At 42.0% G+C, this 27,966-nt stretch overlaps 3 protein-coding genes across 5 annotated transcripts; 2 read left to right on the top strand and 1 right to left on the bottom strand.

Annotated features, from left to right (window-relative positions):
* Window positions 1-22: 22 nt before the first annotated feature.
* plch2b (phospholipase C, eta 2b) lies at window positions 23-9,008 on the top strand. Its single transcript, XM_062404288.1, has 21 exons — window positions 23-948; window positions 1,870-2,016; window positions 2,839-3,082; window positions 3,296-3,425; window positions 4,053-4,223; window positions 4,304-4,397; window positions 4,485-4,688; window positions 4,791-4,911; window positions 4,984-5,155; window positions 5,260-5,367; window positions 5,626-5,709; window positions 5,832-5,923; window positions 6,024-6,112; window positions 6,234-6,419; window positions 6,529-6,636; window positions 6,718-6,842; window positions 6,937-7,021; window positions 7,107-7,253; window positions 7,460-7,539; window positions 7,634-8,717; window positions 8,822-9,008. The coding sequence occupies exons 1-21, from the start codon at window positions 597-599 to the stop codon at window positions 8,842-8,844; spliced, it is 3,846 nt and encodes a 1,281-aa protein (XP_062260272.1). The 5' UTR covers window positions 23-596; the 3' UTR covers window positions 8,845-9,008.
* Window positions 9,009-9,151: 143 nt separating this feature from the next.
* Window positions 9,152-15,507, bottom strand: si:dkey-183j2.10 (glutamate receptor U1). The gene is made up of 10 exons (XM_062397067.1): window positions 15,446-15,507; window positions 13,887-13,972; window positions 12,639-12,670; window positions 12,355-12,534; window positions 11,883-12,106; window positions 11,455-11,552; window positions 11,144-11,361; window positions 10,816-11,035; window positions 10,482-10,726; window positions 9,152-9,898 (listed from the first exon to the last, which is right to left on the bottom strand). Exons 1-10 carry the CDS (start codon window positions 15,505-15,507, stop codon window positions 9,794-9,796), a joined length of 1,470 nt encoding a protein of 489 aa, XP_062253051.1. The 3' UTR covers window positions 9,152-9,793.
* A 526-nt stretch (window positions 15,508-16,033) lies between these two features.
* Window positions 16,034-27,409, top strand: brpf3a (bromodomain and PHD finger containing, 3a). 3 transcript variants are annotated; one of them, XM_062404271.1, is made up of 13 exons: window positions 16,034-16,356; window positions 17,742-19,268; window positions 19,391-19,547; window positions 20,981-21,112; window positions 21,950-22,078; window positions 22,191-22,488; window positions 22,585-22,947; window positions 23,402-23,956; window positions 24,041-24,098; window positions 24,556-24,644; window positions 24,858-24,955; window positions 25,069-25,223; window positions 25,322-27,409. In XM_062404271.1, exons 2-13 carry the CDS (start codon window positions 17,761-17,763, stop codon window positions 25,503-25,505), a joined length of 3,726 nt encoding a protein of 1,241 aa, XP_062260255.1. In that variant the 5' UTR covers window positions 16,034-16,356; window positions 17,742-17,760; the 3' UTR covers window positions 25,506-27,409. The 3 variants fall into 3 exon arrangements, with proteins under 3 accessions (XP_062260255.1, XP_062260263.1, XP_062260246.1); XM_062404279.1 differs by having other exon boundaries at window positions 22,191-22,503; window positions 24,882-24,955; XM_062404262.1 differs by having other exon boundaries at window positions 22,191-22,503.
* Window positions 27,410-27,966: the final 557 nt, after the last annotated feature.

Genomic DNA, 27,966 nt, shown 5'->3' with positions numbered 1-27,966 from the left:
TACTGTGTGTCTCTCAGTTTCCTCTAGGGGGAGATCTTTGCATACAGTTGAACACAGTTCATTTTTTCCTGCTTGTTAATCACTTGCAACAGTGTGATATACTGTAAATCCTTATACAGTCTGTCCCTACAACAGCTTATTCAAATAATATGATTTATATATATATACCATATAATGATAGGGGCAGCTATAAGTGTAGTTAAATTAACTCATGAACCATTCCTCTTCTTCTCTGGTTTCTCAGAGGCTTACTGGTTGCGTGGAAATCCCTCCATGAGAGCAGGGCTGAAGCCTCACTCCGGGATTACAGCTTGAGGAAGATTTACTGACACATGTTGCACACTTCCTCTCTGCAAACCTTCTCACTGTGCAAGAGAGAAATATATAAAAAAGACTCTATGGCTGGATCCCTGGGCACAGGACGATGAGGACTGAAGCTTCAGAATGGGAATATTGTTCCCTGATCCTTTGTGGGAGGATTTTACCTGGTAGATATGCTGAGACTTTAGAAGCTGCATCAAAGACGCTGTCCTGAGAACTCCCTTTTTCTGAAGAGCCCAGCAGAATGAGGAGGAAGATGGGTTCATGTGGAGTGAATGGGACTGGATAGTTGGACTCAAATCTACGCTTCAGGGATGAACATCAACCCAGGAATGGCCCCTCTGTCTCCAGGACTGAGTGGCAGCTCTCCGCTGTCCTCCATGTCACCCAAGAAGACCACCCTCCAGTCCCTGGGATCTCTGTCATCAGGGATGTTCTCCCCCTCGCTGGCTAGGGCCTCCTGCCATCAGGGGAAAGAGGCCTCGAGCCACTTGAACTCCCCCAGCCCATCCATCATGAGCTCACCAAAACTCTGGCAGAAAGCGTCCATATCTAGATTGGCAGAGGAGTTCTTCTGGATCGGGGGCAGCATGGTTGCACAGCCTAAATGGAGGCTGGGTCAAATAGGTAAGACTGTTGACTCGTGAAATGATTTTGCCTGAAAACACTCACATTAGTGCAGAATATCATTAAAATCTGCTGCAAACTGAAGAGGGTTTTTTAAACGTATGACATTACTGTGATATTATAAAACCCCAACCTGTCATTTGGGATTTTTAACTGTGTTATGCTCTTGTAAATGGCCAAAATTTTGGCATTTCCATTTATAACAGAAGAGAAAAGCAAGGGAGCTGGGAAGCCTGTGAGTAGATAATGGGCATATGGAGAGTAGACAATCCTTTAGGATTAGCCTGAATGATGTGCCAGGTTGCGTCACATGTATCTGAGCTTCAGATTACAAACAAAGGTTACCTGCTCTCTGCACACAAAACAAATGCACCGCTTCACACTGAAGACGGGTGGCCTGGGTCTTAGAATGAAATAGTTGGATCTGACACGCTGTATAACCATTGAAGCACCCTTCAGATTACAACAAAGCCACGCGGAGATATAATTTAAACCGTTGCGAGGCGGCTGATAATTGATTGGTTTGGGTTTTCAGACGATCATCATTTGAGGCCTGTGTGTCTTTTCCCTCTTGTGCCTCGTATCATCAACACATTAACAGCTCCTTAAATCCATTTGTGACGCAGCCTATAATCTCATAAACAAGAGCTACATGGTAAACCTCCACTTGGCTCGGCTGCTTCATGGATGTTTTTCAATTAGTCATAATGTCTCTCTGCTACTAACACATGGAGGTCCGCTGCAATTTCTCACATACTATCTCAACAGAACAGTAATGCCATTTTTGGTTTAATCACTGAATCGTTAAATGGAAAATATTAAACACAAACATGCTCAATTTCAAAACTTAAACTGATATTTGGGTTAGAATTTGACTGTACTGACCATTGATAACAAATTTCTCCTTTTGCTCTCGCGCAGTGGAGAGGTGTATGTGCACCATGCAGACTGGCACTCAGATGACCAAACTGAAGGGGAAGAAGAAAGGTCTGGTCCGCTTCTTCTACCTGGACGAGCACAAGTCCTGCATCCGATGGCGGCCGTCCAGGAAACACGACAAGGCCAAAAGTGAGCCGTCATCTCTCTGAATTCAAAGAGCTGAACATCGAAATAGTCATTACTCGGCCGTATGCAATTTGTGGATGGAAACTCTTTAGCACTGAACACATGATGAGATAATAGATGCTGTAAAATCACTATCACTTATCCACCAATTAGGCGTATCAAAGATTAGAGGAAGAATAAATAGACTGAACCGTGTCTTGTCTCAGTGGGGTTTTCAGAATCGTGTGGTCCTTCCCTCTGTTCAGGTTAAGCTTGCACGTTAACCTCACATTATATTTTGAGAGACACCAACATAGAGGCATGAACAAATACTCAGATCCCTCTGACTGAAAATATATTCAATAAATATTGAAAGCAGTATTTGCTCATAAATGTAACAATAGTAAAATTGTCCTTTTATGCTTAATTGGAAAAGATGCTATAAAAAGTTTGCTGAACAGCAGCGGATTTGACTTATTTGTTGTAAAGATTTCATTTCATATGAATATGTAAGGAATATCATTTTGCCAAAGCATGCCTAAACTATATAAGTATATAATCCATAATAAATATTTTTTAATAATCCCGGATATTTTAACAAAGATACACACATCCATATTTGAAGATATAAATAAAAACATTGACAGGGTTTCTGCAGGTTTCGAATTTCAACGAGTTCATATGAGAAACGTTACAAAATATCACAGTCCAAGAATTGTTTTGCCTAGTAGAGAATAACCCTTGAAACCTCATGGTGTCCCACAAACCCCACTGACAAGTGTGCTGCGTTAAATTCTGACTAAGCTGTTTGTAGATCAGTGATCATACTTCCTTCTTCCGTTTCAGTAACTATTGATTCAATCCATGAAGTCTGTGAGGGAAAAAAATCAGAGATCTTCCGGAGGTACGCGGACAACCGTTTCGACCCAAACTGCTGCTACAGTATTTACTATGGGGAGCGAGTGAAGTCCCTGGACCTGGTCTCAAACAGCGCAGAGGAGGCCCGCACCTGGATCTCTGGGCTGAAATACCTCATGGCTGGGATCAGTGACGAAGACAGTCTGGCCCGGCGGCAACGAACCCGTGATCAATATCCTTTTTTCAACCCAGCAGGCACATGTTCAATCTCTCAATGTCAAGAGTTTTAAACCCCTCAATTCATTTTAAACTGGTCAATCAGCATAAAAGTGATGACAAAAACAATCTGAACTTAACATCTGGACTAATCATACAGGAAGTTAAGAATAGTCAACTCATGTGAACCTTCCAGATCATGATCCTTGTTCCTTAACTGCAGCCTCACGTGGCTACAGCAGACTTTCTCTGAGGCCGACAAAAACGGAGACGGCACCCTGAGCATCGGAGAAGTTCACCAGCTGCTCCACAAACTCAATGTGAATTTACCCAAACAGAAAGTTAAAGAGATGTTTCAAGTAAGACTTATATCCACCAGCGATGCTACCTCTGAATGTTTGCTTTTTTAGTCATCTAGTTTCACTAATGTCCTAACCACTGGGGCTGCATGCCAGCAAAACATAATTAAGCTACATGATTTAGCTGCTTACTTAGAACTAAGCTAACAAACTTAGAAGCAAACAGTTCTCTGAGGCTGCGATGCTTCACTGAGAAACACCTGTGCTATCCCAGGGCATTCTTATTCATAGTTTTTAATGCATCTCAGTCTGCAACAAGGTGGGCTGACAATCACACCAACAATCCCAATAACAGAGACACACTCAGCTGCTAGCATGGTTAAGACAAAAGAATTGAGATGGAGCCAGCATCAAAATATGTATAGACAGTATTTTGGCAGGACTGAGTATCACAGGAAGACCACATGACCACTGCTGAACAGACGGTTTCAGCTGCACTGCAATGTTTTCTTAGTTCTGTAGCTCACTATCCTCACTTCCTGATGATGATAGCGTTGTCATGTTTGATGTTGACAGACATACATCCTTCAGATGGGTGCTGTATTTTCTTTGGCAGGGTGCTTACATCAGATCACACATACGGAGAGAGTTGACTGGCTGATTCAACACTTTTGTCTCTATCTGCAGGAGGCAGACACAGACGACAACCAAGGCTCTCTGGGCTTTGAAGAATTCTGTTTGTTCTACAAGATGATTTCCACACGCAGAGACCTCTATCTGATAATGATCTCCTACAGCAACCAGAAAGAAGTCATGGATCTCCACGACCTTGCACGTTTCCTGGAAAATGAACAAAAGGTATCAACAACTGAGCAAAAAAATATAATAGTGATTAATTGCATCAGTGAAGATGATTTCTGATGTTTTTTATTCCACAGATGCGCGGTCTGGCCAGAGAGTATCTAGTTGACATAGTGGCAAAGTTTGAGCCATGTCCTGAGAACCTGCAGCGGACGGTACTGGGTATCGATGGTATGCCGAATGCACACATTTGCATCAAATCACATGACATCAAGGCTCAAATAAAACCATTGGTCTGAAAGTGTTTTTTCACTTCAGGTTTCACCAACTACATGCGGAGTCCCTTAGGGGACATCTTCAACCCCGAGCACAATCAGGTGAACCAGGACATGACACAGCCTCTGTGTAACTACTTCATTTCCACATCACACAACACCTACCTGACAGGTGACCAGCTACTGTCTCAGTCCAGGGTGGAAATGTATGCCTACGTTCTCCAGGCAGGCTGTCGCTGTGTGGAGGGTAAGAGCCTGAAAAGGCAGAGGCTTAGCTATCATTACGAAACACTTCATCTCAACAGAGGCCTCACAGTCCAGGTAATGCAATTTCTCTCTGCTCTTCTAGTGGACTGCTGGGATGGACCCGATGGAGAGCCCATTATCCACCATGGTTACACCTTGACATCAAAAATCCTCTTCAAAGAGGTTATCGAAACGATTGACAAATATGCCTTCACAAAATCACAGTGAGTTTCAGAACCTGTAACAGTGAATAGCATCAGTAATTCAAGTAACACCCCCGCAACCCTCTATCCCAGGTACCCAGTGATCTTGTCCATAGAGAACCACTGCACTGTGCCTCAGCAGAAAAAGATGGCTGAGTACCTGAGAGAAGTGCTTCAGGACAAACTGGACCTGTCCACAGTCAACGTGCATGACTGCAAGAAGCTGCCCTCCCCTGAGATACTGAAAGGAAAAGTTCTCGTCAAGGTCAAGTTGTTGACAGCAACACGTGATATTCTCTATCAAGTTACAAACAAGACAAAAGAACTAAGTGACTATTAATTGAAAATTGTATTGTTTCCTTTTTTCAGGGGAAAAAGCTGGCGGCAAACCTCGACCCCGATGCGGAAGAAGGTGATGTGTCTGATGAAGACACTGGTGATGATGATGAAGAGGATGAAGATGAGGATGACCCACAGGCAAGTGAAACATGGATTGACTGATGGATGGTTTGTAGGTTGGTTGGGTTGGGGTTGATGGTTGGATGGGTTCGGTCTGGTTGGCAGGAAGGTAGGTAGATGGTGGGTTGGTTGATTGATTGATTGATTCAATGGTTGGTTTGTTGGTTGGATGGATGCTTGGTAACTACATAGGTGGGTAGATGGGTGGATGGGAGGGTTCATCGGTTGGTTGATTGATTAGTTGGCTTTCTAATATATTATCTTTGACTGTTCCAGGATGACAATAGTGTTACTTCTAAAGATCAACATAAGAAGAAGAGACGATTTGGCAGATCGATTATGAGGAGCTTCAAACGAAAGGTTGACAAATATTTCCAAATGCTTTTTAACGATCGTCCTCCCAATTAATCATTAAACAAATAATAATGCATATAATACCTTTGACAGCTTACTATTTAGACTATAAAATGTGTATTTTTCAGAGGAAAAAGGGAATTCGAGTGAAAAACAAGTCAATGTCTGAGGGAGAATCAGACAGCAGCAGGGAAAGGACCCAAATAGTTTACCACCCAAAGTAAGACTATTAATCATTGAATTTAGATGCTTTAGAAATCTAATGTTCCTTATTTAGTTTGTTACACTTACATACTTTGTGTCTGTAAATGCTCCATCAGGAAGAGGAAAACAATGAGGCTGTCTCGAGCTCTGTCCGACCTGGTCAAATACACGAAATCTGTTCGTGTCCACGACATAGAAACACAAGGTAAATACAAAAGAAATTAAAGCGAAAATCCAACTCGTTTGCATATATTTATCATAAATAAATGAGGCTATTCATTGTAAGTTTTGAGAATGGATGCTTGATGCTGTTTTGTCTCTGGAAGCGTTTTTGAACAGTTGGCAGGTATCGTCCCTCAATGAGACTGTGATGAACCAGATCTTACAGCTGAAGCCAGGTGAGCTGGTGCGTTTCAACCAGCGCCAGCTCCTCAGAGTCTACCCATCCAACTACAGAGTGGACTCCAGCAACTTCAACCCTCAACCATACTGGAATACAGGATGCCATATGGGTCAGAACATAAGAGACCATAACAGAGCCTCAGTAAAAAAACAACAACAACAAGATGTCAGTGTTTTATTGTTGCAGCTTTTCATTTGTTTGTGTTTGTTTGATTTTAGTTGCGATGAACTATCAAACAGAGGGACGCATGCTCGAACTGAACCGAGCCAAGTTCTCAACCAATGGAAACTGTGGTTATATTCTGAAGCCTAAGTGCATGCACAAAGGTATGTGTATGATGCGTTTTGTGAGGAGTGAATGGCAGCTGTCATTATGCAAAGACGTGTGAACCTTTTTGTTTTGATCAGCTGCCTTCAACCCCATGTTGGAGGATCCTCTGCCGGGACGCAGAAAGACACAGCTAGTGCTCAAGATCATCAGTGGACAGCAACTTCCCAAACCTAAAGACTCTATGTTTGGGGACAGAGGAGAGGTGAGGTCAACAATATCAGAAATGGAAAGGTTATTATGAACTCTGAAAAACTTGTATCTCTAAAATCGTCCGCATGTTTTTTTACAACTTTCAGATTATTGATCCCTTTGTAGAGGTTGAGATCATCGGTCTAAATAATGATTGTTCCAAGCAGCAGACCAGGGTCGTGGATGATAACGGTATCTGTGCACACTACAATTCAGGTCAGGCCGTACCAAGTTTGTGCTTTTCAGTCCATGTAACTTCTCTTCTATTGTCACTCAGGTTTCAACCCGATGTGGGAGGAGACCCTCGTCTTCAATATTCAGATGCCACAGATCGCACTGGTGCGTTTCCAGGTGTGGGATCATGATCCCATTGGGCAAAATTTCATTGGACAGAGGACTGTGGCTTTCACCAGTATGATGCCAGGTACATGACATAGAAAGATCTTTGCTCTCAGTAAAAGTTCAATTAATTATACAAGACTCCGCAAGAAGTTGCTGCACCTAGCAAAGAAAAAGTCTCAAACAAAACCGTTCATAAAACAAGTACTTGTCATTTTTACAAAACATTATATATCCGAAAATCTTAAAAAAAAATTTATTATGAATACATTTGTTATGCTAAATTTGCAGGTTATCGGCATGTGTACCTTGAGGGGATGTCAGAGGCATCCATTTTTGTTCATGTTGCAATCTATGATATATCAGGAAAGGTGAGCAGTTTCAAAATTCTTAACATTCATATCTACTTTCAGATTAATAAAAAAAAAGTATATCTTATAACCTTTCTGTGTCCTCTACAAACAGAACAAACCCTCTCATGCAGTGCAAGCTGCCAGAAAACACATCAAGAAAGCAGCTCAGAAGCACATGAAGGGTCCTCCACGGCAGACGTCTCTGGACTTCTCCGTCCAGTCCTCGGAAGATGGACGTGCTCTCTATTTCCGCAAGGATCTGGATACAATCTCTCAGGACAGCAGGAACGGGGATCTATCCTTTCTGTCTCAAGGGCCAGCCGCCAAGGGTGCCATCCACAAAGGGGCCATGAGCGAGCCAGTGAGGCGAGCTCACAGAGTTAAAATTCATGAACCAGCCGAGACAAGGAGAGGAATCTTCAGCCGGATGTCCTCCATTGACTCCCACCACATGGGGGCTGCTCCCTGTGTGATAGCCGAGAGCTTTGACCTTGAGACCTCTTCCCAGGCTTCGTGTCCAGACGGTCCTGCTCCCAACAGCCAAAATCCAATTCAAGAAGAAGCAGAGAATGAACTTCATGAACCACCAGAGTCAAGCTGTGCAGAGCAGGAGACTGTTCACACATTAGAACAAGAGGAGCCTAGACAATCGGACAAATTACCATTAAAACCAGAAACTGGTATAGAACCTGAAAAACCACCAGAAACTCAGAGTTTGACTGATTCACTCCCTCATCATCGGCCTGTGCCACAGCCTCTTTCCCAGCCTGAAGCCAAATCTACTCCTGTTATCCCTCCATCTTCTCCTGCCAGGGTAAGACGGACCCTGGAGGCTCCAGCCACCCCCCGGCCATTTAACCTGACACGGACAAAGGCCCGCTCACGTAGTTGCCCTCGAAAACCAACTACCTCCCCTCACATGGTGAACCAGCAACCTGCTCTCCAATGGCAGACCCATCAAGCACCAAAATATGGCAGCTACAGTAACCGTGTGAAACAGGTACCCAATGGTCTCTGCCTGTCGGACAGCACATCAGGTGGCAGCAGCGGTGGCAGCACAGACAGCCTGGAGTTTGTGCCCTCCTGTGTGCCAGCTGACACAGGGCAGCGTGAAGGGACTCTGCAGAGGGAGATGAGGAACCTGTTTGACCAAAAGATTCGAGAAATCCACTGTAAATCGCCACTTTTTCCCGACGGTGAGTCATGAATCAATTGTGATTACTATTTGGAAATTAAAATAAAAACAGATACAAAAGTGGCTGCATTAAATCCTGTTTTAACATGTGTGTGTGTGTTTTAGATGATACAGCAGATTCGATTTGAGACTTCAAGACAATATTTTCCTTCAGATGAGGAAGATGAGCAACATCGAAAACACAAAGGAGTGCAATAGGACAAACAAAAGCCTCACTTCTACTGCAGCAACTTTCCCCAGTAACAGGAAACATTTTCAGGAATTTCCTTAAAGTTCTTTAAGGAAATATTTTTACCCTCCCAAAAAATCCCTTGTCATGATCTCCTACATTACTGCCACTTGGTGGACTGGAGTGGAACAGATTGTCATAGATATTAGTCAGGCTGTTAGGCCTACATCTCTGTCTTTTGGCCATGATGGAAATACATGTGAACAATTACAATTATTTCCTAGTACAAACAAATTCCAGGGAGATTGGGTTAAAAAACAAATAAGAGGAAAGTTGAGAAGCCATTGTGATTTACTTTCTAGATACATGAAGACATGAAGCAGAGTTACACAGTTAGATTTTTTTTATTGTTTTAGGCCTGCTGTGAGGTTTACAATCCACACTGTTGTATTCATGCTGCTGGGATGTTTACAGACAAAAGTTTTTATGCATGAAATAATTCTTCACAATAGTTTGTGGATTTCATTTGATGCCATTGCCAACTGAGTCATACAAAGGTTACTTAGAAAATACATGATCACCGTTAGTAATTTTTTTCAAGTGTAAACATTTCAACAAGTATCATTCATAGTATTTAAACTATGTTTTCTTTTGCATTGAAACTCTAGCATTTGTACTAATATCAATAAAGTGATTATTTTAATAAAGTGTGTGTTTTTCTTTTTTCTTTTAAAAGTTATGAAGTTCAAAACCCAATGTTTAATTAATGTAATGATTAATGTCAATAATTCAGGTTTCTGTTAATATTGGAATTAATTGTGAAAAATTAATCACACAAGTTAGAAGACAGAATCAGAGTTTTGTTGCTGTCGTTAAGACTAAAGAAACTTCTGACATCTACATAATGTCTATGCTTTTTCTTTATCCATTTCTATATTTTCCTGGGGTCTGTTTGCATTGATTGTCCTCAAGCGCAGACTCAGTTCCTCAGTCAGCACAGTGCAGCAGGACTTCTGAGGGAAGGAAATAACAAAACAAATCAGTTTATTAATACATGGATGTATTTTATGTAAATGTTTCAAACAACACTAATACCAAGAAGCAGCTTGCAACACAAAACTCACTACACAAAATTATTAATTCAAGTCAAACAGTGATAAAGTACCCAGATAGACACCATAGAGATTTTGGCATTTCCAAATTGTCTTATCCCTTTTGCCAGTCTCTTGTGGAAAAATCTTGGAGGGGACTCAAAGGCTTTGGTGAATATTGGGGTCCGATGTCAAGATATGCCAGTGTTAATGAAACACATATGAAAGAGATTTAGAAAAACGGTCTGTCAATAGACACAAAAGTTACAAGTGGTCCTTTACTATATTCATTACAAGATGTTCATTGCTAATGATCGATTTGTTTCTCTTTGCTAAAAGTTTGATCGAACAAGGATTACCTACAAACATGTGCATCAAAGCATCCAGGCAATTGTTTGGCCTGTGTGTGGAAGAGTATGTAAAACTGTAAGGTTGTGTCTTCTGCATTTTAGCGTTTAGTTGTGTTTATAGCAGTAATGTGGTTTACGAGTGCACTTGAACGTACCCTCTGCTCCCCTGCACTTCTGCGACTCTTGGAGGTGAGTTCCTGGATGGCCAGCAGTGCTCCCAACCCCAAGCCCAGAGAAAGAACCAGGAACATCCCCTTGAGGCTGTGCGGCTGAACGGCTGAAGACTTGGCCTTGTCTGCGATGCAGCTGCTTGCCCACCACTTGCTTTGCAGGTAAGCCAGCTCTCCGGCCTCACTCAGTTGAAGGATGGCTACACTGAGGTTCTTTATCAAGGGGGAACCTTAGAGATGATGACATTTGTTTTATTTTAGAGACACCATTTTTAAAACCAGCAATTTTGTCTTGAGATTCAAATGTGAGCAGTCTCACTGAGAGAGGTCGCAATGCTGTATCCTCTCATCCCGATGACTTCATGAGTTCTGACCAGTTCACAATGACGGGCTACTGCCAAGTCCAGGGAGACAGACTCTCCAATAAAAGCAAAGTTGCCCTCTTTTGCTCGCTGCACCCCTTCGTCCATCGAAGACACAAAACTCTTAGTTCTCTCCATGTGCTCATAGATTCTCCGATACACTGGGTTGTTTGAATTCTGGGTGAAGAAAATGGTCGGAGTGAGAAAAAAACTGGGATTAGTGATCCAGTGCACCTGAGGTAATTCAAGTCTTATAATCTAAAAGATCCACATCTTCATTCTCACCTTAAAGAAGGCAAGGGTGGACGATCCTGCCAGGCAGCCATACTCCATCATGTCCTGATTGGCCAAGTCCTCAAACCCTTTCACCATCAGCTGAGTGGACTCCTGGTTCTTAGGGGAGCTGAGGTTGGAGAAATAACAGGACAGGAGGACGACGGTGAATAACCACCAGCTGCAGCAGACAACACGCCCCGACGCAGCTCTGGGGTGAGGACCAACACCTGAAAACACACACACAAAAACACAGAGACAAATGAGCCTCTTTGTGAAGTCCAGAGATTGTGAGCTCACTTTGTTGTAGCGTCTGGTTTTACCTTGAAGGGTCAGAGCTCCAGCTGTGAACCACAGACTGTGGAGGAGGCTGAATCTGTTCTCTTCAGTCTGAGGCTGACTCCACTCACATGGACTGAGTCTGCATCCATAAAAAAAAGATACATTATTTATGTAACAGCACTGCTGGCACTAGAGGAAATAATAGCAGGTAAAATAAGAAGATAAAATAAGTAGATGTGAAAATAAGTAGATATTACAATATGTTACTTTGGCTGCTAGGGGTCTTTTGATTGAAATAATAACATGGGATCATGGGAGTTGTCTTCACCATCAGTGCTGATGAGAATCTTGCGGATGTATTTTAGTTTTATTCATGTTACGCATGCAGCAAATGGCGATGAATTATCGTGATCAATAAATTGAGTTTACCGAAGTTACATAAATCACAAATTTAACTAGTATCACCAACCTGGTGACAATAAAGATGCTTGCAGCCGTCCCCAGATAGGCAACAATGATGCCGACCCAGGTCTCGGCTGTAAAGGGGGAGAGGAAATCGAAGAGGCCTGATTCCTCTGAGATGTCCTTCCTCAGAAGGATGCTGATTCCTGTCTGCATGAATGGTTTGGTCATGCCCACAGCTTTCTCTCGCGCTGCTGTGAGAGTCAGTGGAGCGATTGCAAGGTCTGCTTCCTGTAGGGAATTCATAAATACATCTGACATTGGTAAAACAATATTATAGGCTTTGCAGTATATTTATAGAAAGTCCATGAGGGCTTAAAGAGTTTTTAATTTCACCAACAACTATGTTCACGCCACATATTTTTGTGTATTCCGAATGCATCAATTGCAAATCACAGATGCCAGATGAGTAATTCAAGCTTGTGCAAAGTGCTTTCCTGGCCCATGACCTCTTCAAAGGCCAGTTTTCATGTACTCACCCCTCTCACCACCTCTCCAATCATCCCATTCCAGTTGCCGTTGTCATCCTGCCGGCCATACGAACCATCCTTCACCAGCTGCACTCTGTACTTGAAGCTCAGTTTCTTGGCAACTTCCGACAGCAGGTCCATACAAAAGCCTTCCAGTTGTGAGCCCTTAGAAACCGTATATGGCTCTTGCTATAAGGGAACATGTCAAAAGTCAATCAGTGAAATGTAATCTTCAGTCTTGTATTCACAGGGATGTGAAGTTTGTACAAGGCAGAAATGAATAGATGAACTACCTTTATTGTTGTGATTCTCAGCTCTGTTGGCACTAATGGTGAGGGAGGAAGGAAAAGGAACAAGTTCAGACCAACTTCTAAACCTTTTTTAAAAGGTGTTGTTATCTTATCTTATTTTATCTTATCTTATCTTATCTTATCTTATTTTATCTTATCTTATCTTATCTTATCTTATCTTCTCTTATCTTATTTTATCTTATGTTATCACTCTTAGAAGGAGTAAATTGTATGTTATTCTCTTTTTTATGAGATATAATATTGTAAAAAAATATTTAAAAAAGCACCAGCCATCGTTTCTGGACTGAAACTGAAAGGTTGGGATGGTATCAGAAGGTATAAGCAAAATATTTTGATACATTACAGTGAAATAGTAACTTACCCACACACATTTATCAGGCCTGATGTTTATCCTAAATTTATCCGATTTAAAGACGTCAATGCAAAGACCATTTCACTCTCTAATCTGACATCATGATGTGTCTGAGGTGGAGTTTGTGGAAGCCTGTTTTTGATCTTCTTGTCAAGACAAGTTTCCGGTACCCTGGCGATCTGGCCACTCTCCTCCTCTAAAAAAAAGTTTGTGGACTTCGATCTATTTGGAGCAGTGTGTCAATTCAAAGAGTCTCAATGCCATGGCACTGTGAGATGGGAGGGCAGTCAAAGAGTATCAAAAGCCTCAATTCAGGCCAAGCCCTCAGGGATCCGTCGCCACAGGGTGATCCTGACAACCGACAGATCCTCCTTTTCAAAAGATGACACGTAGACAAGCTCTTCAAGCCCCTGTCACTGTTTGGCCACTCCGAACACAGGGTCTTTGTTCGCTTCATACACTGGATGTGTTACCATTTTTTTGTGAGAGTTTCAACTGGCTTGCTTCCTCATGTTGTTTTTCTACAAGAGCTGGACAGGATGTGGCGCTACACTTTGATATTCATCCCATCCGACAGTTTATGTATTTATGTCTTGTCAAGCCTGAAAAACTTTGATCAAATCCAGCAGTAATAACATTAGAAAATTAGGTTGAGGAAAAATCTTAATAATAAATATCAGTATCCATAAATAAAGGCTTATTTTTTAATAATGTATTTTTGATTAAAATCAGTTTGATCTGCACTGCACATTCACTCACTTCCATTTGAGTTGTAAAAAGAAAAACTCAAGTTACTTCTACATTGTTCTAATGTGTTTCTTTACTGAGACATTTTACTATGTTTCAGTAAAAACATGAGGTGAATCAAATGTTCTTACCTGCAGTACACAATCCCATGTCCAGGAAACACCCAACAGACAACACAAAGAACCCCAACAGCATCTTGTCTGTGCTGATTTGCAGCCTATGAGTTAGAAAGACAATCAGTGATGGTACACATGGATAAACATAAATAATGGTAAAATAAAAGAGTTTCCTAGGAAGCAAGATGTGGATCAAATCATCACATGAAATTGATTGAAACGTACAATCACACATAAGATCGATGGACTTATTATTACCTGACAAGAGTCCAAGATGTGACTGCTGGATTGGCACGTCAGGCTTCAGACTGACCCCAGTGCAGCTCGACTGTGATGCATGCGATGTGAAGTTTTTCACATTCAAATGATTTAAGACGACCAACTAAGTGTTTGTGGGAGGAGAAAGTGTCAACATTTTGAAGGGTTGGGGAGAAGCAGCATGAGGTATGATTCAGCCTCCACTGTGGATTAAAATGTGGTTTTTCACACTAGCAACGACCAAGTAAAATATCTTGATATTATAAATGAATAAGGAAAAATCTGATTAACATCATATGGTTAGAATATTATATGTTTTGTGAGATTTATGTTTGACATGAGGTTAAGAAAAGTGTAATATTTGAAGCTCAGCACAAATTCAGTGTATACTCACAGAATATATACTGCATACATCAGCAGTATCACTTTGGTTATTCAGGGTAGCCTTACTGTGAGGCAATACGTTGATGGATGGTCCACAGTTTGAACTGTTTACCACTGAGCTGCTCCACTGAGACAATCAGGGTTATCTGTTTTGTTTAAGGGCTCCACAGAGGTGTTGAAGCTGGAGCCACTGGTTTTCACCTGTACCACAGATTCAATCCCACTGTTCCTTCCAGTCACGTGCTCACTTCTCGAACCTTACACCCACCAATCAATTTATATAAAGCTGCTGGCATGGCAAAATAATTTTATCTCAGAAATGGCACACAATCATGTTGTAATTTGAAAGAGTGCATTTTCTCCTGCCAGTGGCTGAAGTTAATTTAGCAAAAATCATTGTTGGCTTTGATAGGACTCACACCCACAACATCCTGCCGTCATATCTAGAGATACTGAACCATGAGGTCACAAAATAAATTTCAGTTATTGGAAGATTTTTTTATCAACCCATTTAACGTAAGTAGAAGTAATTAATGTGCATGGTGAATGTAATGCAGGGCCAGAGATAATAATATTTTATTATCGGTTTAACTGAACAGTTACACTTTTTTGTAAATATTTATGACCTCAACTCTTCTTCAAAAGATTCTGCACACATACATTATATCACCTACACATTTACATTTAATTTGTAGTTTTATTATTTTAATATTTTTCATTAAATCGACCTTTAAAGAGAAATCAACTTTGACCTCATTCTGTAAGGACATTCAAATCCAGACATCCTCCTGATGGTACATGATCTCATTGTCATGATGTAACATAGTAAAAGAAGAGTAATGCTAAATCAATTTGATATGACAGGTAAGTTCATAAATGTAACTATGGTTCACAGTACTCTGTGCGTCCGTATAAACAAACTTATCGCTTACAGATTCATCAGCGGGGGGAGATGGATCTGTATGGAGAGGCAAGGGGCTGTCGTCAGATCCATGCAGGTACTGGGCTGATATATAGATCCAACCGATTCTCTTCTATAACTAAGTAAACTCCATCCACAGGGAAAGACATACAACTACAGGCTTCAGCAAGTGGACAAGAGGTTAAACAGTTAGATTACTTATTGGTTAGTCAACCAATGTAAAATTAATCTGTAAATATTATAATAATTAGTTTATATTTATATATATATGCTTTCTTTATAATAGCATATATATACATATATAAATACAAATAACAACAATTTTAATATTTCACTGCTGAGGCAGTGTCCCATGTTTCCCTCGCAGGTGTGTAACAGGTACAATCTGGGGTCTGGGGGAAATGATGTTGGAGCCACAGGGCGCGGAATGTATGCACCGTTGCTTTTCTCCTCGCTTCTTTTTCTGATGAACTCCAAACCGAGTGCGATGACTTCGGTTTATCGGTTCGACCAATCAGAGCTCGGTGCGCGTTGCCTGCGCTGAGAGGCGGTGGCCTCTCATTGGCCGAGGTGTTTTTTTCTCCAAAGGGGCGTATTTTTCAAGCCATCTTGACTGAATATTTAGCCTCATCCAAGGTCCATTAATTCGATATCTTCGGGATTTCGCTGCCCACAAGTTGACCACCGGCATCATTTGAAAGGTGCAAAGCACAGCCATGACACCGGCTCGACTCCGGGTGTGTGGCCGGAGTCACGGCGGAGGAGTGGGGCGCTGAAGATGACGCTGTCGCTCTCGAAATGACCGGCTAGCTAAGCTAAGGGCTAGCATGTCCGCCTCGGCTGTCGCGTCTCTCTCGCTGACATTAAGCTAAGTGCAGTAGTTCACTTTGCCACTCGCAGCGCCGGGGACCGCGTCACAAGGTAAAAAAACACTCTGCTGTTTTATTGTCATTTCAGCTTTGCCCGGAAATTTTGCCGTTTGCTTTCACGACTTCAGTCCGTCCTGTCCGACCGAGAAACGTTATCACATCGGCCGGAGACCGTCGTCTTTTCGCAGCACTCTGGGCACAAAGCAGAGCCCGACACGCAGCATATCATCAATGCGGGGACCTGACATGTGTGTGCGGTTAATATCTGCGTGTGGTGCACCGTGTTGAGCGGCTCTCTGGCTGCGTTTAGCATTTGTAATTGGGCTGCTAATCAACTTGCAGTACAAACGTTGCCTGTGCTGTTGTGAGTCTAAAATGGCTGACAGATGTTAGATCCTCGGCTTGGTATTTAGCGCTCTGCAACCGAACTACGCACAGCAACAGGGGAGGGAACAAATAGAGGATGCTGCCGTCTGATTGGCTCCGGAAAAATGTGGCAGCGTTACGGACTTCAGGGTGGACCAATGGGGGGAGAGCTGGGCCGCACGGACGCAAGCAGTGCAAATGAGTGAAGCTGTGTTTGTGCAGAGAGAGGACTTGAGGTAACAGACTGTTTTTATTACAGAGGCACCGCAGCTGACCCCCTCGTTTCCAGGAGTAACACTAAGCTACATCTTGTCAGAATTGCCAAATCAAATGCCACTTTTCAGCAGCAGTGCAGGGATATGATACATCAGGTTAAAACAATAACTTCATTATAGGTCCATAGAAGAAAATGAAACAACTTCCAACATGATATAATTAAATTTGTAGCCTTCAAATTGTGATTTGATAACGTAAGCATGTTATAATCGCAATATTTGAATCAAGGTGAAAGCTTCTCTCCTTGATCGCAATAGCATACATTATATTAACAAATAATAATAATAATAAATTGCTTTTTTGTAAGCTTTTCAAAACAAAAGCACCAAAGTGCTGGTTAACAAGAAAACAAATGGCTCATATATAAAATGCTAGACAACAGAAAACAAATGGTCAAAATACAGAAGGAATTACACAAGTAATTGAAAAAAGAACAGTAATAACCTGCCCCCCCAAGTAAATTCAGCTAACTGTGTTATTGAGTCATGACCATGATATATGTTAGAGTATACAAACATATACTAACTTAAAAAGCTCTTTATATTAGCTATATCTGTTATACCAAAGTAAGTTTTAACACACACAATAGGGACACTTAAAATTATAATTTTCCACCTACTTTTCCCTTGTTGTTTACAATGCTTGCATTCTGTCATTACAACCAAAATGTGATTCTTGTTACAACGATTACAGTCCCTCTGGTTTCTATCCATGTTTTTATAATGTCATGTTTACATTACAGAAACTGTTTTCCACACAGTCACTGCATACATTTATTTCCTTCTTATTTGTCAGGGAGCTGGTGTAAACTCCCATGCGGAAGGTGAGCAGGTGGGAATGTGAGACAGTTGTTTGCGGACTCAACATGGGTAGGGGTCGAGGTAGAGGGAGAGGAAGGGGCAGGGGGTCGTCTGGCCAGCTACGGCCCCCATCGCCCTACAGACTGCAGCTCTCTCCATCCAGGGAGACTTTGACATACGCTCAGGCTCAGAAAATAGTGGAGGTGGATCTAGAAGGGAGGCTCCATCGGATTCACATCACAGATCCTCTGCCAGTTATAACCGAGGATGAGATGACGGCCCAGGACATTACTGAGTGCAACAGTAATAAGGAGAACAGTGAGCAAATGCAGAGTAAAACCAGGTCATGGAAGAAACCCTCAAACAGTAAGAGCAAGAAGAGCGGTAAAAATACAACTCACCAGAACCAGCGGTCTGGCTCCCAGCAGCACACAGGAGCAACTAATTCCCTCCAGCACCCATCCAACCAAAGCCCCCTACCTGAGCCCACCTTCCGTGTGCTGAGTTCAGTTCACCCCTCGGAGGCACCTCCTCTTCCCGCAGGGTATTACCGTTTCATAGAGAAGTCAATAGAGGAACAGGACAGTGTGGCTGAGTATGACATGGATGAGGAAGACCTGGCCTGGCTGGAGATGGTGAACCAAAAGAGGGTGTGTGACGGTAACGCCTCAGTACCTCCAGACACGTTTGAGTTGCTGATCGACCGTCTGGAGAGGGAGTCAATCCTGGAGTCCCGCAGCCAAGCTCTGTCCCAGAGTGCGGTCGATGAGGATGCATTCTGCTGTGTCTGCCTGGATGATGAGTGTCTCAACAGTAACGTCATCCTGTTCTGTGACATCTGCAACTTGGCTGTCCACCAGGAGTGTTATGGTGTGCCCTACGTACCTGAGGGCCAGTGGCTGTGCCGCTGCTGCCTGCAGTCCCCTTCCCGTCCTGTAGACTGTGTGCTCTGTCCCAACCGAGGAGGTGCCTTCAAACAGACGAGTGATGGGCGTTGGGCCCACGTTGTCTGTGCCATATGGATCCCAGAGGTGTGCTTTGCCAACACAGTGTTTTTGGAGCCTGTTGAGGGCGTCAAAAACATCCCTACTGCTCGCTGGAAGCTCACCTGCTACCTTTGCAAGCAGAAAGGCAGAGGAGCGTCTATTCAGTGCCACAAAGCCAACTGTTACAGGGCCTTCCACGTCACCTGCGCTCAGAAGGCCGGCCTCTTTATGAAGATTGACCCAGTCCGTGAGACGGGCATCAATGGTACCACCTTCTCTGTGAAGAAGACTGCTTTCTGTGAGCATCACTCGCCCGTTGGGTTTCGGCGGGATGGGTCAGGAGACGAGTCGGTTGAAGGAAGACTGGTGGGGGGCAGAGGGAACCGGGGTCAAAGGTCATATACTGAGAGCCCACCTTCACCGACGAACAAGAAGGCTACCAAAGGCCAGAAGAAGAAGAATACAAAAAGGTCCGCTGGGTCGACACGTCGCTCAAATGTGCCTGTGCTGCTCGTGCCTCAGATCCCTTCTCACAGGTGAGACATTTACATATTGTGAGAATTCTTATTAATAGTTTGATTCACGTCATCTCAAGTTAGCGTTATTACCACCAGGGTTGCCACATAGGTTTTACTTTGCAACTGTTACATCTCCACAGACTGAACAAGATCTGCACAGGTGTTGAAGTCCAGAGAAAGAATCAGTTCATGCAGAGGCTTCATAGCTACTGGTTACTAAAACGACAGTCGCGGAATGGAATGCCTTTAATACGCCGACTTCACTCCCATCTGCAGACCCAGAAGGCAACAGAACAGGTGAGGAGAGAGATTATTGCTTAAAAGTAACATATCTGCAGGAACTGCAGTTGTTGCACAGTTATATGATATATATATATATATATATATATATATACATATATACATATATATTCTCTGAGTGATCTATATACACATTCGACATCCGAACATGAAAATGTCATGTGCCACATTGACAGACCGCCTACTCAGCTAACATCCTCAGACCTGCTACAAATTCACCATGAACCAATCATATTTTTTACAGTTCTCAGTGTTTCATTCATTGATTTATTTGTAATGTCTTAACAGGGCCATAGGTAAACTCAAGCTGAAAAAAGTGTGAACCTACGTTTTATGAGCTGTCCGCTTGTGATTGGATCACTCAAAGTGGTGGTCAATACCTGTTCTGAATAGGGCCTTTTCCACATTTCTCAGATTTTTGCACAGCTCATCGATTTGTGTAGCTCCTCCATGTCTCCTCCATGTCACACAAAAACTAGCACTAGGAAAATCCTACAAAAGCTTTGGCAATAAATATATTCATTTTTTGTATTATCCTCGGCAGGCAGGCAAACCTTTGCATAATACTGGCCCTCTGGACTCACCCCTCTGTCACCCGGTCTTGCGCATTTTGGTATGCATTTATATTCAATAGAACATTAGGATTTCTAAGATACAATCTGTTCAGAACACAGTTACTCAGGGCGATCACACCATGTTTGTAATCTCACATGTTTGAATTCAAGCATAAGCCCAGACATCACACTTCGCCATAGCTGATGCAAATAGATGGCAAGCTTCCACACAAGCCTTCACTGTTCTCTCTTTGATGTAGACCTCTCACTGTCACAGAGGGCTGCAGTGTAGCTGTTGATGTTAAAGGGCCAATAAGTGGAATTTTTGGGGTTTTATTGACAGAAAAAAAGGTATTTCTGTCTATCCATTGCACTGTCATGAATTCAGTATTACGTGACTCTGCAGAGTGCTCTTAATTTGAAATAACAGACAGGAAGTGAAGTCACGGTCAAGGTGACCAAGTCTATGCAGCTGCAGACGAGAGGGAGAGAGAGGTGGAGAAGACAAAAAGAAAGAGGAGAGGGGTAGAGTCAACCATCTAACCTTAACATTAAATATAAAGTTAGATATATTTTGTACAACCTATTGATATTCACTCTGCCAGCGTACTTTGTGTGCATAGCCCCCATGTGGGGCTGTGACTGCTGGACCCTTCATTAGCCTCACTGCTAGATGCCATTAAATCCTACACACTTGTCCTTTTATCTATTTCCCACTCATTTACTATGCCCAGTGATGCTGTTTAAACCAACGAATACAGGTAAAACCAAGATTTATCCACAGTGTTTTAGATAAAATGGTCATTGTAATAGCTTTCAGTGAATCCATTCTGAATGGGAAGCCTGATATCTTTGTCCTCATTCCTTTATGTCCAGAGGGAGCCTGATGAAAAGCTGTGTGCTGCAAGAGAGGAGCTTCGATACTGGCAAAAGTTGAGGCAGGACCTGGAAAGAGCCAGACTTCTGGTGGAGCTGATCCGCAAGAGAGAGAGGCTAAAGAGAGAACAGGTGCAAGAAAAGAGGAAGTGTGGGGCTCGAGGGATGCTATAATTATTTCGAGCACTTTTATAACACTCAGCATTGGCACTCACAAACATCTGGGAAAACTGCAACAATCAAGAAATGCACGGAACTCCAGACATTTTCCTGAAAATTTCCGGAGGGGCTGTATCTGAAAACACAAATGCCCAAGTCCGTTTCTCTGGAAATTTTTCCGAAACTTTTGTGAACATGTAGATGACGTTGCAAAAGATGTGATTCCAAACTAAATTGGAAAAGTACAAATATCTCAAAATTGAAAAGAGTTGCCATTCACGTAGAAGATGCCAACTAAGTTGGCAATTTGGAAAGACAATTGGGTTCAAGAGCATTTGGTGATAAGGGACGACTGCGGTGTCGATTTGCTGGAATCAAAAATGCAGCAGAAGTTGACATTTCCCTGTTATTGTGAAAGTTTGACACAATCTCCTGCTGTGTTTTATACAAGTGAAAAAGCATTTCTGAAAAATATTTGGAAAATTGGGGCCAGAGTTCTTGGTTGAAAACGGGTCTGGTCAATTGATTGTCACTTGTCAAATGTGACTGTTTGGTCATCTATGATAATCCTATCGTGCAACACATAATTGTTAAGTGCTCACGATTTTACCTTGGGCTTTGACATTGTTTGGTGAACAAGATGATGATTTAATTTAATTGAGTAAATACCAGGCAGATGAATTCATAATGAAAATAAAGAGGCAGCTGTGCTCTCAGTTGTCCTCAGTATTTGTCATTCATTTAAACCTGTTAAGAGTGACCTTGTCTTTCCTCGGCTCTCCCCTGTGTGATCACATCATCCTTCTCCAGATGAAAATTCAGCAGGCTGCTCTTGAGCTGAAGTTGACCCCAGCACTGATGCTTCTCCGATCCACCTTGGACCAACTGCAAGAGAAGGACACGGCCAAAGTCTTCTGTCAGCCAGTCAATCTTTCAGAGGTTGGTGCAGTTTGAAAACAGTCTTCATAAATATACACTTTTCACTCAGCATTATATGTACTTTAGCTTTATTATGACTCTGCTAATATCCTGATTACAATGATTCACTGAGGTCCCAGATTACATGGAGTTTGTTTCCCAACCCATGGACTTCTCCACCATGCGCACCAAACTGGAAGGACACGGCTACTGCTCCATCACGGACCTGGAGAGGGACTTTGAACTGATGATTTCCAACTGCCTCAAGTACAACTCCAAGGACACCATGTTTCACGAGATGGCTTTACAGCTGCGGGAGGTGGGCGGAGCAGTCCTCCGCCACGCCCACAGGCAGTCTCAGAGCATTGGTCTCGACCCCAACACTGGCATGCATCTCCCAGAGGTGCCGAACAAACATGGCTTCTATCACTGTACGTGGGATGATGGTGAGTTTAGAATAGCAACTCGATTTTTCTTAATGAATTTAACCAACATGCAGAGTGTATTTTATGTTTTTTTCCCCTCAGTGGACCCTCTCCTGGACCCAGACAACCGACTGCACTTAACCACAGACGAGCAGCTAAAGGCCCTGCTGGACAAACTCGACATGGTTTCATCCATGCGTACCAGCGGTGGCCGAACCAAACGAATCCGGCTGCTACGCCGAGAGATTAACACTCTCAGACAGAAAATGAACCAGCAGCATAATACTAAGTGCTTGAATGGTAATGACAAGGATGATGAAGGACCAGATGATGAGGGGGAGGAAGAGGAGGAGGAGGAGGAGGAGGAGAAGGAGAAGGAGAAGAAATCAGAGAAGGAGAAGAAATCAGAGAAGACGGATTTAGCTGATAATGGACATTTGACTGCAGTGTCAAACTCTGGGACTGGTAAAATATTTTTTTCTATGTATTATTCACTTGCATTACTTAATTCTGATTTAACTAATTTAACTTCACTGAAAATAATTTATGATTTGTGCTGCAGCTTTAAATAATTTGTATTATTAATTAATCTGCTTAAGATTCCCGATTAATGGATCAATCATTTAGTCAATTACATGTAAAATAGTGAAGAATGCCCACTTTAGTTTCCCTGAATCCAATGTGATGTCCTCAAAAGTCTTTATTTTTACACAAAAACCCAAAGAAATACTAATGCACTTATAAAAACAGAGAAACACAGCTAGTCAGTAAAGTTTGGAAGATAGGTCCACATATTTAACATATTAAATAGTATTTATAAACATGGCTTCTATCACTGTACGTGGGATGATGGTGAGTTAAGAATTTAACATATTAAAGTGGATTCATGATCCTAAATGAACTTCCCTTTCCCCCCCAGATGACTCTCCACCTGTGCTAGAACTGACTTGCCCGGTGTCATCACCACTGCCGGGAGATGCTCCTCTCGAGCCTCCTGTTCTGGGTATTGTGACTGGAGGGCGAAGGTCACCAGGGCGCTCATTCAAGCGTCAGAGGTCATCCCGCAGTGGGAGCAAAAGCCAAGGTGAAGACGAGGCTGAGGTTGGTGAAACGCCATCTTCACAACAAGAAGCCGTTCACGAGGTGACGCCGCTGGGATCCCCCCCGACTCTGCCTTTGGCCGGAGTTGGTCGTCGTACATCTGTTTTGTTCAAGAAAGCTAAAAATGGGTCACGGATGGCTAAAAACAAGTCCCCGCTGCAGCAGAGTGGGAAATCAGCTGACAGTAAGACTAATGGGCTGGAGAGCACCTCTGCTCGTCCAAAATCACCCAGTGTGACCAACATCACCGCTTTACCTCCCACCCCAAACCCCTCCCCTGCACCTCCCTCTCCCTCTGCGCACCACCTGAGGTCCAGAGGCTTCAGCCCAGAGACCGAAGCAGAAAAACTCCCTCCACCACCCAAAGAAGCAGGTAGTGACAAAATGTATACGATATAAATCCTGAAAGAGAATCTTGAGTCCATGTCAGTCATAATGTCATTTGTGGTTGTGCCAGGTCTCTCAAATGGAAAACACACCTCTGCAGACCATGATGATGACGACCACAAATTAAAGTGAGTATGCGTAATTGTGCATTATTGTTGTTGGTGTCGAACTATAGCTTCACCTAACAAATAAATGGACAGGGGTGAAAACATAACCTCCTTGGAAGAGCTAATTAGAAAACCCACTGTACATTATCAGCTCAGCACCGAACAATAGACGGACAAAGATGGCAACTAGCTGGTGAACATAGTGGACCATTCAGGAGCAAGAGACCCTCACATTTCACTAATAAGTGGGAGAAGACCAAACCTGATTGAAAAGTAGACTTGAACTCATCAGGTGGACACAAGCAAATTCATATTCTGTTGCTCTGTATCCGCCGGAGATGCGACAAAAACTGAATAGTATAACTTTTGCTTTCTGATTTTTCACTGATGTCCCTTTAGTTCCTGATTTTTTTAAAGGTTAAAATCCTCCACTTCTCTGACCTTCTCTCTCTCTGTGTCTCTCTCGTATTGTTTACAGCTGTAGTGTCTCCCCACCCAAACGTAGTCGGGGTAAACCTGCACTGGCCAAAGTCCCGAGCAGTGAGAATGGAGACATCTGTGGGTCTGGTGTGTATAAAGACAGGATGATCAAATTACAGTGAAAAGCCTCTGTTTGTGTGTTTATTGGAGGCATAATGCTAAAAACATACACACACAACAAAAAAAGTTAAAAATTTACAATTTTGGTGACCAGTTCAGTGTAGTTCAGTGTTTCAGTTTGGGCTCGAGAGCTGTCATGAATACAAATTAATTGGATCTATTGGAATATCCTGTTCACAGGAAATACTACACTTCTGTCTTTAGATAGTGAGACAGAGCTCGCACCACTGGACCTAGTTTGGGCCAAATGCAGAGGATATCCGTCATATCCAGCGATGGTGAGAATGGATTCACTCTTTTTCTTTGGACTTGTTTCAGAGTTTTTTGCTTGCTACATAAGGGCATATTTTTCAAAGAGCATAACTGACAGAATTCACTGTTGGATTAACAGATTGTCGACCCTGAGATGCCGCAGGAAGGGCTTCTTCACAACGGCATCCCCATTCCAGTGCCTCCTGTGGAGGTGCTTAAACTGGGTGAGTGGAGACAAAAGGACGAAGGCGAGAAGCTTTTCTTGGTGCTCTTCTTCGACACCAAACGAACGTGGTAAGTTTCCAACAGGCACGATAAGGCTCCAGGTGAATTTCACAACAATCGTGACTCGTCCTGCTCACTTTGACAATTGTCCCCTTTGAATTTTTCAGGCAATGGCTCCCTCGTGACAAACTATTGTCGCTGGGGATGGATGACACTGTCGACAAGTTGCGCTTAATGGAAGGCAAGAAACCCAGTGTCCGCAAGTCTGTACACACTGCGTATGACCGGGCCATTGTACATTTAAACCACGTGAGAGGAAATCTTAACTTCACTCCCTCCAATTTTATATGAATTTTATCTGAAACATTTTTATCATCTGAAACAGGCTGCCTGGTTAAACATTTAGAAGCTTCATCAGTGCTCTTAAAGGGAGAGAAAGTAAATTATCAACAGTTTCAACCACGTTTTTGGTATTTGAGGGTTTTCTGTATAAAACTGATGCTCTGGTTTTTAAAATGGAGAGGAATAAGTGCTTGAACACATTTTGTAGATGAAATTGTTTGTTTATTCACATCCGTTTGTTTCTTTTGTAAAGGTTTTACACAACCACTGTTGCTATGTGTTCATATAAAGTTTTTATTTTAGGCCAAAGTGAATCAAGAGAAGTGTAAATATTTACTCATCAAAGGGATTGTCTCGATTCAATATGTATTTAGAGTGTACTTGCCATAGAAATGTCACTTTGTTTATTGAAGAGTGAAAGTCCCACTTTATGTTCACGTCATATCTGGACTCTACAGATGAAATGTTAAATTGAGTTGTCTAAGTGGTACTGGGAAAAAAAAAAAAAACTGTTTTAATATAACTAGTATTTTCTAAAATGATGCAAAAGGCCAGAAACTTATCAAACTATTGTTTAGTTTACACACGCAAAACAATTATACTGTATAATAGCAACTTGTAAGGACGGCAGGTTGCCATAAAAATTATAATTTCACTGCAATGGTTAGAGGTGATTAGAGGTGAAATCATTTAATTGTTTACCCCCTTAACTTAAAAAACTGAAATCAATACTTTGAATTATCGCTATATTGAATCTTGCTATAGTTAGTTTTTTACTTAAGCTTGTTTTTTATTTATTTGTATTTCTGTCACAGTTCGTATAAACAAAGAAAACACTCTTACGGGACTTTGTGTGAACTCTTAATCTCTCTGAGTATCAAACTAAAACATGAAGTACAGCAAATAGAAGGACCAACAGATAAAAGAAATGAAAAGGTGCAAAAGAGAAAAAAGGAAATGTTTCAATTTAAGCAAGTATTTTTAAAGTATGCTAAGATTGAAGAATTGGTATTGACCCTGAATTAAAGTCTGAAGTGAAGCTTAGCTGTTTCAACTCTTACTGTAAGTTTTTGTTGTGTGCACATTTTTCTCGTAGACGTACAGATACATTTGGGGGAAATATCTCCCAGTGTAAACGTTCTTGAACTTGCAGTCCAGCTATGACGTGTTGTGGGTGGGACTTGAGAGGTTTTTGCTTATTTTTCCATATTGTGAAACTGTATATTGATACTAGATTGTTGGAAAACCCAGTGCAGCTACTTGGTTATTTAGGATGTGACGCCACTATGGAGGTGAGGCTGATTATTCTTGGTTATCCTAACAAAGTCTATTGCAATCACCCAATGAAGAACTTGCAATTGCTTTTATTTTTGCAAATCTGGCTGAAATGACTTGAAAAGCACAATCAGACTGTTTAAAAAAAAGAAATTGGTGAAATCCTGGAGCCATATGTTGTGGCATAAACCTTGTGCGTGTTTGTACACTATATACATATATGTATACAGTCTCAGTGTGGTAAAGGTGCATGTGTATAGTTCTGTAAATATGTAAATGTCTGTTTATATCGGCTTACATGAAGTAATTTAAGGAATGCAGAAAAAAATTTAGATTTTAATTTATAAATTTGTGGCAGTCGAGAGTGTTATTTAAAAAGTAATATTGAAAAAAAGATTTATGTATGATGCTACGTAGCTCTTTGTTATAGGGACGGCCATCACCAACATTCTCTGAAAGTGACAGCCGAGCTCTGTGGGCTGCAGTCACGCAGCATTCAGCCGACTAATGGTGTCTTTTTGTTTTCCTTCGGTGGCAAAGGAGATTTTCGATCTTGTCATTTGAATTGTTCTGCAAGATCTATAAATCTGCCTGAGACAATATTTTCTCACACAAGAATAAACGCTGTTTGAAACAACTGCACGTGTGAATGTTATTTTTAAGAATGATTTGCATTTGTTTGAGTCGTTTATCACACCGTGATCTTGGCTGTACCTCAGGTCGAGGTATCATGTGAAAATAAATTGGAAGTGTTAGAAGATTAGACATTTATTTACTGGTTCGGCTGTTTGACCCATTTAAAAAAGCTCCCAGTGTGTCAGAGCCTCTTATTCCAGAATTCAGATTTCCATCTTCCAATGTTATCCTCTGCTGCTGAGTTGTTAAAGTGTTGCTTATGTTAGTGATTAAATCGTACAGGAAGGTAATAAGTCATTTTTAAGGTCATCCGCTGCTGTTAACTTGGACCGAGTCACATTTATTGTACCAATGAAGAATTCATTCATCATTCAGCATTACAGGAAACATTAGTTAGTTGGCAAAGAGTACTGAGCAGATATCCAAGAAACTTAGTGGAAAGTTGCGGTGTGGTTCACCACACTACAACTCTGAGAAGATCCAGTTTAGGGGGCAGATCCAGGAATTTTTGTGAGACGGCCTTTTTCACTGATTTCCTAGAGAATAATTTATGCCCCTG

The sequence above is a fragment of the Platichthys flesus genome, chromosome 2, assembly GCF_949316205.1.
Source record: "Platichthys flesus chromosome 2, fPlaFle2.1, whole genome shotgun sequence".
Taxonomy (NCBI): domain Eukaryota; kingdom Metazoa; phylum Chordata; class Actinopteri; order Pleuronectiformes; family Pleuronectidae; genus Platichthys; species Platichthys flesus.
Note: the sequence above shows the minus strand (reverse complement) of the source record. Positions and strands in the feature narration are given on the sequence as shown.

Coding starts and splice junctions, on each gene's coding strand:
- plch2b (XM_062404288.1), top strand. CDS start 597: ATGGGACTGGATAGTTGGACTCAAATCTACGCTTCAGGGATGAACATC. Junction 3,426..4,052: donor AAGTTAAAGAGATGTTTCAA/GTAAGACTTATA, acceptor CTCTATCTGCAG/GAGGCAGACACAGACGACAA. Junction 8,718..8,821: donor ATCGCCACTTTTTCCCGACG/GTGAGTCATGAA, acceptor TGTGTGTTTTAG/ATGATACAGCAGATTCGATT.
- si:dkey-183j2.10 (XM_062397067.1), bottom strand. CDS start 15,507: ATGGATCTGACGACAGCCCCTTGCCTCTCCATACAGATCCATCTCCCC. Junction 11,362..11,454: donor TGGAGCTCTGACCCTTCAAG/GTAAAACCAGAC, acceptor GTGTGTTTTCAG/GTGTTGGTCCTCACCCCAGA. Junction 9,899..10,481: donor GAAGTGCAGGGGAGCAGAGG/GTACGTTCAAGT, acceptor TCCTTCCCTCAG/AAGTCCTGCTGCACTGTGCT.
- brpf3a (XM_062404262.1), top strand. CDS start 17,761: ATGCGGAAGGTGAGCAGGTGGGAATGTGAGACAGTTGTTTGCGGACTC. Junction 22,079..22,190: donor AGCCAGTCAATCTTTCAGAG/GTTGGTGCAGTT, acceptor TGATTCACTGAG/GTCCCAGATTACATGGAGTT. Junction 22,948..23,401: donor AGTGTCAAACTCTGGGACTG/GTAAAATATTTT, acceptor TTTCCCCCCCAG/ATGACTCTCCACCTGTGCTA.